Here is a 12,530-nt window from a genome sequence, read left to right as displayed (position 1 = left end):
GGTTACTTTTTACTGCACTATTTACTAGCTTTAGTGAATCACATGACTAACTGTAACTTTGTTACCAAACATTTTGAAAACCTCATAATTACTCTTTTCTATTACTGAGGAAAAAGTCAAATTCGTCACAATTGGTGCAAGACAAAATCTAAATCCAATTTGTATTTGGAAGAACAGATGTTAAATTTGATATTTATTTACTTTTCAAACTAAATTAAATATGTTAATTTTTCTAACTAAACACTGTGCTCATATATGTATTTTAGAATTATTTGTTTAATATTAATGGTCAAAGAGCTTGTTCTTTTTCATTTATAGATGCGTATCCATGGTTGGAATGCTTCATCAAGTCATATACTGTCACAAGTGGAGTGGAACAGAAAATTTGCTATCAGATTTGTGATACCACCATAGCAGAAGATCTTATCTAACATTGCCATTCAGCATAACATATGTAATATATTGTAATTTTAGAAAACATTCCTATTTTCTCTGAGATTGCTTTAAAATGTAAAAGATTTATCTCCCTAGTTTGTTTTCCATGTTAACCACTGTTTAAAATTTTTTTGACAAATAAACATGTTTTAAAGCCTTCTCAGTTCAAAATGTTCCTCTTACTCAAGATATCCAGTATGATGGCTACTAGGGATGTAAAAGAAAATTCATTGAATAAATACTGTTTCCATTTACTCTTTGCAGTCCTTCCAGAGAGCCGTTTTGTTTCTCTACACTAAAGATCACTTCACTATTGATTGTTGTATATATCAGTCTTGGATTTCTCTTCCATCCACCATCCCTGGTTACACTTTGTTGCTTTTCCTGACCTGATTTTTTGTTTGTTTGTTTGTTTGTTTTTTAATCAGCATTGTTGGTGACTATCATGCTTATGGATTAGAAAATGTCCTTACTCAAATCTCTCAGCTTTTACTAACATGGCGTCTAGGGGTCTAGTTGTTCTTGGTTTTTGTTTTTGTTTTTTTCTTTTTACAAAGGGTTTACTTAAACAAATATTACTGAAAGTGCTTGCCTGAGTTAAATTCAGTGTACTTAGGACTGCAATTTAGTTTAAATGGATGCCACAGAATAGCTTTCTTTCAATGCTGAATATTCATAATGATCATTTCTTCATTTTTTATAAAGTTCCATATTATCATTTTGTTTTGTTTTGTATTTTTTAACTTTCTGTTTTGAACAAGAAGAGTTACACCACCTACTATTTATCTTGGGGTGGGGTGATATATGCATCTTACACTAATTAGGAATGTTTAGAGAATTCCGTTTCTGGAACAACAATTGAACAGTTGTCTGCAATGCCCAGATTTAATCCTATTTCCTATATTGTTCTTGTGAATAATGACTGAATCTTCTTGTCAGATCTTAAGTTACCTAGATATAGTTTGTGTCATTCCCATCCTGTTTCCAGTCTCCACAGCATTCATTATTTTAGACACTACTGGATCATTCGCTAGTAACCCCTACATGGTGCTTGTCTTAGAAAGTCTCTGGTGGTTGATTATTCTTTGTTTAGATACATCAATGAAAAGTACACTGCTCACAGGCTCTTTCTGTAGCCAACCTCAATTTATACAGCTGCTGTTGAAGGAACTATATATATCCTGAGATTCAGTGTGCTATTCCTCATTTCTTTTCACTCATGATCGTGATGCACATTAAATGTTACTAAATGAATGTAGAGAGACTGGCATTGCTGGAGCAGAGCAAGCTGAATACATCACTGTCTACCTGAGAAAGGTAATCCCCACACAATAGGACCCTGGCTGCCCACTTTTGGAATCAGTGTAAATCCTGTGTAGTAGCCACTTGCAGGTCATAGCAATGGGCCAGTATATTTCCCTGCCTACTTCCCAGATGTCTGTGCTGTACTGTTTCCAAAGTCAAAGCATAACTTTGTTTCAATCCAATCAGTTCTATACTTTCTGGAAGCTTTCCTTGGTATTTGAAGAGAGGAATAAGCTAGATTCTTTTCATTATTTTCAGTGTTATTTTGAATTTTGATAAATCCTGCAGTTCATCAAGTTTTGTTTTTATCCAGGAAAAAAAAAATACATACTTGCAAGAATTTGAAGAAGCATAAAGTATGTAAAGTTGAATTTCTACTAAGACAAAAGTATACCCAGAAAACCCATTTTTATCAGATGGGTGGATATTCCAGACTTTTCCCTAAGAACATGTATATGTTATACATATTTTAATAGCATCCCTGCTATAAAATATATTTCTGCAACTTGCTTTGTATACAGACTTTTTTAAAAAATGAGTACAAATAGAGGGAGAAACGTGTTTGCTTAGCATAGGTAACTTAGCATAGGTAAATCTCAGATTATTTTACTTTCTATTTTTGTGACAGCTTTGGTCTATTTAATTATTCTATTACTGGTGAATTTTGAGATTTTATATTTATTTATTTTTTTAAATAGAGGCTTGTTTTTTATTTATTTATTTGTTTGTTTCTTTGTTTGTTTATACATGCACTGGGTACAGTCAGAAGAGCGGGAGAGTGAGAGAATTCACCAGAGCAGAGTGGGGAGCAGAGCAGGCAGAAGGACCGAAGTACACTGCTGAGGGGAGCAGCGGGCGGCAGGAGAGGTCTGCGCGCCATGCGGGACCTCCTCCGGTGGCCGGGGAGCAGCCGGGGATCGAACGGGCACCGCAGAGGCTGCGGGCAGCTTCGCAACCCAGCGCTCAACCGCTGCGCCACCGGGGAGGCCCGAGATTTTATATTTTTAAGGGAATGTATCCATGTAGTCAGTTTTGTTGACTTTGTTACCTTACAGTTATTCATAATATTTTATTACTATTATTTTAGTCTGTATTTTGTCTGATGTTATTTTCCCTTTCAATAAACCTGGAACCTCTGGGTCTTAGTATCTGTATTTCCTGGAGATTTTCAGGTGATCAGTATTTTGGAGACTGATACTGACTTCACAAGACATATGCAACTATCTTGAAAGATGCTTTCACGACTAAAGAACCCCTTGTGAAAAGAATATATTAATATAAGAAGGAGAACGCCTCCTGTCATTTTCTTACTAGAAACTCAGGCTCTATGAGGCCATGATGAGTCACATAACTAGAACATCATTTTAGGGGAAATTAAAAAATCTTCCCAGATTACCCCCCTTGGGATCTCTAGATAATGTCAATGCCTCCTACTCATTCCAGAAAAACAAAAAAGAACTAGTCAACTAGCAAAATCTGGTCATAGTGACCTTTCCTCTCTTCCTTCTAGTACTTGTAAATAGCATCAGAACACCTAAGCAGGAACTTGCCACTTGGCTCAGGTATGTGAGATCATGTCTTTTGGCAGTCAAGAAATGAATCAGTCACACTAGATAATACTTTTCTCTGTAGTATTGTGACTTAAGTGGTTAGGAAATTCAAGATCACTTAGGATTTCAAAGGCATGATCATCTTACATTGAGTTAAATATCCCTTCCATTCAGGACTGCATTTGATGGGTTGAGAAGTGCTAAGGCATCAATTACAAAGATAAGAATTATGCATCAATATGTAAAGGCACTCTCCTTCAGCTGTGCTAATTGGTGAAATATGGATAGTTCAAACTTCCCTGCTATTTTAAACTGTAGTAATATCTTAATGAATGTCTATTTGTTTTTCCCTTGAAATCTAGTCCACAAAGTCACATTTACCTTGTGTGTATGTGTTATGTGTGTGTGTGTGTACATGTGTGTAATGTAATGTGCTTGCTTTTATTCTTTGCTCTAAGTTCAGTTTCCAGGTTTCTATATTGGAATTTACCAGGCAACCTATTCTACAACTGCCAGAGAAAGAGATTTTCATCTTGTTTGAAACTTTTATTTAATCTATTCACAGTATTTTGAAGATTTGGAGCATATGTTTATTGAAAATCTTAATCTTATGATCTATTAATAAAATGCTGTATTAACAAATGGTTCCACTAGATATCACTGTAGTGCCTAAACACATGTACCTTTTCTTAAACAATCCAAATGCTCTGATATAGGCTGTTTTCTTCTAGCCCTTCAGAATGGTTTTTCCATTCTTTGGAAGATGAACTCCCAGATATAAAGCCAATTTGTCTTCAACATTCTCCAGCCAATTCCCAGATTTTTGTCCTCCTTTAAAAGACAAAGCCCTAGGTTTTAAAGTCTCTTGCCAAGTTTAACTACCTTTTTGACCACTTTTTGCCTCAAGCTTCTATAACAGCTAATAGGAAAGGTAACATTTTAAAATCAAAATATTAACTTGGAAGTCAGATAAAAACAAAGCTTGCAGTAGTAGCTAAGCATGCTTGTAGTTTTATTTGGTTAGATAGAAAATACTATATGCCTTTTCCCTATTAAGGTTCTAGAATAACAAACTTGTCCTTAAATTTTGTAATCATTGATAAATGTTTTTCTGCAATGACCAGGCTTAAATAGACATTAAGATAAATAATGCAGAATACAAAATAGGAGTTTAAAAGTCAGCTCATTTATTTGCATTTATTTTTTGTACACATGGTATTTTGTGAACTGAAGAACTAAAGTGGTTTACAATAAAAGAAAGACATGAAACACATTTTTAAAAAATTTTATTAGGACAGTTAAATAGGGGATGAGGGTGATGATTAAAATAATCCAATATCCCTAGCCAAAGTGACTCTATAGTTTTTGAACAAAACTCAGTTGCACATTAATATACAGCATGTGTTTAACAAAATAACAAAAGCTATTATACCATGTAACTAGGAGATACAAAAATTTATCTCAATATTAAGAGTAACAAAATTTTTTTTTTTAATTTTAAGAATGTAAACATTTGGACTTAGAACTTATGTAACTAATAGTAATTTTAAAATGCAAGAGACTTGATCCAAAATGGAAGGAGGTAAGCCCTGAAGATGGAAGAAACAGAGCAGTGGAATTTTTCACTGATCACCTTTTGGCTCTCACCCGAGGCACATTTTTTGTTTTGTTTTTATTAATGATTAATATAAAGTGTTTTAAATATCTCTGCATATTCAAGAATTATTAGAAGCATTAATGAATCACCACAGGAAAAACATTCCCTTCTGATATAAATTTCATGGAGAAAATTAGCACTTCTTACCTTCTCCTATTCTAGTTGCAGGTAATGAAATAAAAGAAATGTCTTATATTCCATTGTTTCATGTCAGGAAGAATGTGGGTTTTAATGAATCACAGTCATTTGGAAGATATGTGTTCCTGTATTTCACCTTCAGTGCTTCATGGAAGACACTGCTTTACTTGTAAGTAAAACAAGGTTCACACTTGAAATAGCGTAAGCGTGAGTGAGTGTTAAAAATGAAGTGAAGAATAAGTGTTAAAAAGAATTCAATACCATAGCCTAAGGGATGCTATAGATTTTGAACAAAACCTAATTGCAAATGAAAAATGCAACAGATTGAATTGCTCTTACTGAATAACAGTTATCCCATGCCAATTTGAGTTTGCTAGCGAGTGTTTTTACCTATACCATATATACTTGAGCTCTGAGTGCTCGAATGTTAGATTTAGCCATTTTTGATTCTTCTCTTTCATTCACAGTTCACATTCCATTCATTTGAGAAACCATCATAGTTCACTCTTTAGATATATACAGAATTTGACTATTTCTTACCACTTCCTCTACCACCTTGCCATCCTTACTACCATCTTCTCTTGCCTGGACAACAGCCATAGCTACCCAGGTGGTCTTCCTGCTTCACAATTTCGCCACACAGTATATCCACACAGTATATCCATGCAACAGCCAGGCTGACCTGTTAAAGCAGACACTGTTATTTCCCACTGTTTTTTTTTTTTTTTAATTGAGGTAACATTCCCTTATCAGTGGTATTTGGGGAATATAGGGAATCCCCTTCTCCCTCAGGCATAACCACCATATGCCACAACAGAGTGAAATTACCAGGTATTTCATCTTACCATGGCCTTTACTCCCCAGTGTGAGCCATTTCTTAACTATCTCTCTGCATCCTTTATTGTCAGTTTTCTCCTCTCTCCTCTCCAAACACTGGTAGTCTTGTTTTTCAGCATATCAGGCAAACTCTCCTTCAAGGACTTTGTACATGATGTTGTTACTTTTGTCTGAACATGGCTGAGCTATTTCATATTTCATAGTTTACTCCCTCATATCCTCTGGTAAGTGGCCTTATCAGACCATGTAAAAGACACTCACCCCATCATGTTCCACCCCCACCATTGACTTATTTTTCTCCACTGCACTTATCATCTGACATTCCTTCTGTTTGTTTCCCTTCCACAATAGCATCAACTCACCTGATGCAGGGGATCTGATTTGCACATTGCTATTTCCCAGGGGCTAGAAGTTCCTGGCACATAATAGGTGCTAGATATTCTTAGAATACTAGAAAGTATAATCATCTAAGGTAATTTTAGAGAAGTGGTTACCTGGGACTCAGAAATTTTAATTTAAAAAAAACCCTAGGTAATTTTGATATAAACTGAACAAAGATTCTGTGCATCTGAGACTCAGTAATATGCATTTTTAACAATCTCCCCAGGTGATGCCTTTGTAGGTAAAAGACTCATAAATACTCTTTTAGAAATTAAGATATGGAATCTATACCTGCTTCTTGGGCATAATTTTGCCTGCATGGTTCTGAATCACCTTGACCTAGACTCTCAGCCTGTCATCATTTTTTAACCCTAGCTTCATATTATATAATCACCTGGAAGGGAACTTTAAAAATGCCACATTCCGGTGTACCACCTGGACTCTTGCTCAAAACTGCATGGGTTCAACTCCTGAATAGGATGCTCCGAGTATTCTAGTCATTCATGGAATTCAGTGAATGAATATGTGTGTGTGTATATATATATACATGAATGAAATGTCTTTGGTATCAACATGAATCTTTATGCTACTCTCTTAAAATGTAGAAGTGGATTTTATTTTATTCTTCTTTGTGGATCCCTTACAATTCAAGCAAACCCAACTGCTCTGGTGACAAAGAGAAACAACTACACATTCTAGGTCATTTCAGGTCCAGTGTAGTGAAGCTTCCCAAAAAGGGAATGGAAAATAGTGTAATACTATTGGACTAATTGACCAAAGAATTCTCTCCTAAGATAAGTATTGTGGACAGTTTTATTATTTCAAATCCCATTTTCTCAACATTTCATTCTTATTGTGAAAAATAAGAGAAGAAATAGAAATTCAAGATAAACATCAATCATCATGTGTCACTAGAGTTGATATTTTTTTAAAGGGAGGAAAGCTTGACTAAGAGACCAGGGAAGGATCACAAAATAGCTTAATGTGCATATACTGAGGAAGAGTGAAAAAAATATTTTGCTAATCATAATGCATAACTGAAACAAAGGAAGAAAAAGTCACATGTAAATTTTATGGAGAAATGTTTTCTCAATATTGTCAGTTTGTAAGTATCTTTAGTTTCTTTGAGTCACTTGAAACTAAAATGCAAGTAAAACTATGTATTTCCCAGTGCCATTATCAGTCCAAAGTGGTTATTTTAGTAAGTCATTCACTAGCCATTAGTAGTTTTTCAGAAAGTCATTAAATAAGCATTTTCTAGATACTTGGTAGGATCTTTGGAATGGGCTATATGACTCTATGTACCTGTCTTATGTTTCTAGTGTTGAGTTCCTATGGTTTTAGTTAAATCTAAATGCAAATCAAAGTACATTTTTTATCCCAAGGTATTTGTTGAGATATTTAAATACTTATTTTATGATTCCACAGACCATCACTGACACCTATTTGAAAGCACCTGAATTTCCAATAGTGAATGTGCAAAATTACTTTCTACTCTAAGATCTACTCTAGGATCACAAAAAGGGCAAGTGGCAAATATCATCATTTATTTTCCTCAGAAACTGAAGCTTGGTTCTTACGAAGAAGAGCATATAAGGCACTTAAATTTTTCTGAACCTGGCTTCCCTGTATTCTTCAGTCTTTATGACATACCGTTATGCCAAAACAGTAATACAGCAAATCTTTCAGAAGGCCACACCCTCAGGTTCAGGCAGAGAAGGTTAAACCACATGACCCGATTCAATTACTTCCCATATAACAGAACTAACTTTATACACATTCATTACATGATTTCGCCAGCTTCACTCTGACTACATCAATCTCCTTTTGGAAAATTAAGAATATCCATTTCATACTTGCCTTAACATTGGCTCTCTACCAGAAATTCCTCTGCCAGGAGTACCTAGTGAAAGGTTCAGCCTTTCTTGGAAGGCTTAAGGCCTTAATCCTTCATAGGATACAAACTAGTCTGTAGAGAGCTATTACTGTAGGTTGTCATGAATGTTTAAAATGAATAGAAAAATCTAAAGTGAACTTTTACTGAAATTAGAGAACCATGAAGGGTTCTTAAGCACAGGTGAGAGAGGGCTACATTGCAAAGTCCAGGGACCACCTCTACATGGACCACACAGACTACCATGGAATAGCACCAGGCACTAATAAATTTGGAAGTGGAGGCAGAACTAGAAGATCAAGTTGCTTACTCTACCCTTAACTTATTGGGAATTAACAAATTTGTACTGTAGTCACAGCTTTTTCACTAATTCATTTAGTCCTGAGCAATGCAAGTAGCTTCTCTAGGCGCTCATCTATAAAACAGACCATCTGTTTCCAAGCTTTCACAACTGATTAGTTTGAAGGATTATAGCCATGAAATTTTACCCATTAATAAATTTTCTTGCTTTTATTTATTAAAAATAACCGTTAATAAGAGTGTTTACTCAGAATAATATAAATAGTGTTAACTTTGCCTAATCCTAAACAAGAGCAAGGACATGGTGCAGATTTTTCATGGGTAATTGTACAATTTTCTTCATTTTTTGAAATGTGGAAAATAGATTCAGAACCCTACTTTCTAGCTATTGTTCCTTTAAAGTCCTCCAAGAGTTTAGAAGTCCATATTGTAGACCAGGGAACCCAATAGTCTTTTAAATCCCTCCAGGTATGACATTCCTTTGATTTAATGAGTCTTTGTTTCATTTTTGCTCAGAGACATTTTTATTGTATCCAGTTATTGTTGACTGTTCTAAAGTAGGACTTCACTCTATCTGGTAACAAAAGTCTTACACTAACTATAATGTTTAATTTAATGAGTATCCTTAGTGGAAAGAGGAAAGGAAATTATAGAGAACTGCATTATAGGCTGCCTTTCAAACACCATTTAAGAACAAACAAACCCTGTAACAGCCTAAGGGAAAAGCAAATAGAAACCAAAAACAAGATTACCTTCCAGAATCATCACTGACCTTCCTTTCACAATTTGCTTCTTTTTGGGTTTCTTTCCTCTTCCAAAATGAGAAGTCCTCTTTGGCATCTGAAAGATCTTTCTTGGAGAACTTTAGATTGTGTTGGTTCATTACAGTATTTTAAGAAAGAAGAAAATTAATTACTTCTTTTCTTCATTTGAGTGGAGGCTTTTTTCACTATTAATTTCAATCTGTAGCAGAACTAGTGTTCTGGCAAACCAAAATGTAACCATTAGTATTCTTTAAATCCCTGGCAGTTCATTTAGGAAGTAGGTGATACTTTAAATGGAAAATTACAGACTTAAAGAAATAATAACATACATTTGAAGAACCCTTTACAATTTATAGTGCACTTTCCACAGAGTCCAGACCAGTAATATTGATCCACTCCACATGCTCCTCTGTTCCTCCTCCAACCTTAAAGCAATAATTGACAGTTTTCTCTATTTGTAGAGAGAACTCAAATACACTTTCATGTGTGTGGTACACATTAAATATATTTATTTAGAGTCTACCTCTCTGCAGGTTATGAGAGACCAGAAAACCTTCAACATGGCACTTGGACCACAGATAATAGAATATATCTTATTCTTTTGCTCCCAATCTTGTAATAGAGTATTTTTTTTTGAAGCTTGATTTAAAAACACATCTTCATATATTGTTGGAGTTGAATTTTTTTCTGCAAAGTTATTTTGTGACACTAAATTAAAAACAAAAATGATTTTAATTTAGTTAAAAACTCATTTGCCTGTTTTTCTTTTATGAACTATGAAGCATTGAGAATGACAGTAATTCCCCAAAATACTGTATAAAAAAATGGGAACAAAGCCCAAAATACTGATCATGTAATTTACTGATCATCAAAATAAATAAATGGATGGATGGATGGATTCATAGATAGATAGATAAATAGATAAATGGAATATAATGCAACATGCAAAGACCATGTTTCAAAAGAATATTTAAAAGCCTTCTTAGATTTACTGTTATATGAAAAAAAGAAAGGAGCATATTAACAGCCTGAACCCATTTCAGTATGTGTGTCTAGGCATTTTTTCCACAAGCATATTTCTTTGTGCCTTGACTGCTGAGAGATCTGGGAACTTAGCAATTAACAAGATAGTCCCCTCCCTCAAACATTACAAGCAGAACCAATCAAAATGCTAACAGTTTGAGGTTTTTCTTTTCTTTTTTTCCTCTCTTGAATTTGTCTGTGTTTTCCAGAATTCTTTAAGAAACACACATATCAACTAATATTCAAACTAAAACACAAATACATTTTTTTAACTTTGCTCACTCATTTTACCCTGCCCATAAATGAGGAGAGACCCTAGAAACATGGGTAAAGCAACCTTATTACATCATAGCATTTATCATAGTCCTCACGACATATTACTACTCTTTAGGATAAGGACAGAAACTAACAGATCATACTGTTTTCTAGCATTTCCATTTTGCAACCTAGAAAGCTTTTCTTTAAAAATTTCAGTTTTCTCCAGAAATTATTGATATGAATACGGAAGAACACTTATATACTATGAATGCCTTGACTATTCAGAACTTGTATAAAATCACTTTAATGGCTTTTCAATAAAGTTGAACACCATATATAGTTGGTCATTTCCTATTATGCAAAAAAAAAATCACATTTAAAGATGTTCACTAGCCTTCTAAGTATCTATAATTATCATTTGAAAAGGTTTCTAGACATGATGCATAATTCAAGAAAAAACATTGCTAATTTTAAGTTAACATCATGTAAAATATCTTCTACATTTTTCTAAGCCACATTAAGCAGAATTCATTATTTCTTATGCCCTTGGTGATGAGAAGGTTAATTTTTTTCAGGACTTTGTAGATGAATAAAAGTTCAAAGGAATATTAGAAGATTTGACAGAACTTTTTGCTGCTTTCTTAACTTGTGAATTAGGATGCAAATTCAATGATTAAATTTCACCACACCTTTAAATGGATATCAAAATCATGCTGCAAAGAAAATAACAATTACTCTTGAAGTAACCAAGGATATCCAAATTTCTGCTGCAGTAAGCCATTTAAGCCTTACTCCTAAAATTAAGGTAATTGGATGTCATTGCCTTCACTTTAGTGATTTTGGATTTGATAGGCAAAAAGTAATCCATTTGATAGATCTTTTCTGCAATACTCACATTTTTCTATTTCATGCACTCTCTGCAGATGTGGTTTGTACACTTTGCATTTGTTTATTCTTCCATCAGAAATTCATTTGAAATTGCTTTCCAAAATGAAAAAGAGAATGAATTTGGAGCTTGTGAATGCTAAAGAAACTCATTGCACATATTACAAAGATATGGTTTAGACTTCAACAGCTTGTATCACATGCATAACATTCAAGTCTGGATTATGAGGGAGAACATCAGAATACTAACTAGTTTTTGTATATAGCCACTGCCCACATCTCTTTAGAGAGCAACTGCTTTTGCTCTCCAATAAATCTGAGTAAAAGATTAGAAGTAAATTTCTATGAGATTAGTCTTGCATGAAGTCCAAACTTAATTGTCCTTGTTCTTGTCCTGCCTTAGCCTGATAGAACAAAAATAGCCTTTAAACATTGTGTCCACTGGAAAACCAATATTTGTCTCAAAGTTGAAAACAAGGAATGAATTTGGGAACCTTTAATCCTATAACTTCAGTCTCTTCATGAAAGTATTAAGCAATGAATTTTATTTTTTTAAGTTTTATTTATTCATGCATGCAAGAACTGGAGTGTAGTCCAGAGGGGCAGGGTGTGAGATAGTTCACCAGAGAGAGTGGGAAGCAGAACAGGCTCTACTGAAATACATTGCTGAGAGGTCTGCTGCGCCATGTGGGAATTTCCCTAGCCAGGGGTCGAACTCATGTGCAGTGGCTGGTGATAGCTTGATAGCGCTGAGACTTTAACTCCTGTGCCAACAGGGAGGTTCTTAGGCAATGAACTTTAATGAATTTTTTTTGTGTTTTTGTTTTTTTTTTTAAGATTTATTTATACAAGAACCGGGTTACAGGCCAGATGTGAGGGAGGGTAAGAGGATTCACCAGAGACAAAGCGGGGAACAGAACAGGCAGACTGATGAAACACACTGCTAAGGGGAGAAGCGGGCAAGACAGGAGAGGGCTGTGGCGCCATGTGGGACCTTCGCCAGCGGCCGGGATGGAACCTGCGCTGCAGAGGCTGCGGGTAACTTCGCAGCCCAGCGCTCAACCGCTGCGCCACCAGGGGAGGCCCTTAATGAATTGTTTAAC

General features: G+C 34.9%; 1 protein-coding gene across 2 annotated transcripts in view; it reads left to right on the top strand.

Annotated features, from left to right (window-relative positions):
- POT1 (protection of telomeres 1) overlaps positions 1 to 965 on the top strand; it is a 51,683-nt gene extending 50,718 nt beyond the window's left edge. For both annotated transcript variants that reach the window (XM_037512631.2, XM_054692625.1), the window contains exon 20: positions 319 to 965. In XM_037512631.2, the coding sequence (XP_037368528.2) occupies positions 319 to 431 (113 nt within the window). In that variant the 3' untranslated portion in view covers positions 432 to 965. The remainder of the gene's footprint in view (positions 1 to 318) is intronic.
- Positions 966 to 12,530: the final 11,565 nt, after the last annotated feature.

This window comes from Talpa occidentalis, unplaced genomic scaffold, assembly GCF_014898055.3.
Source record: "Talpa occidentalis isolate TD23 unplaced genomic scaffold, MPIMG_talOcc4v2.1, whole genome shotgun sequence".
Taxonomy (NCBI): domain Eukaryota; kingdom Metazoa; phylum Chordata; class Mammalia; order Eulipotyphla; family Talpidae; genus Talpa; species Talpa occidentalis.
This window is presented reverse-complemented; position numbering and strand designations above follow the sequence as displayed.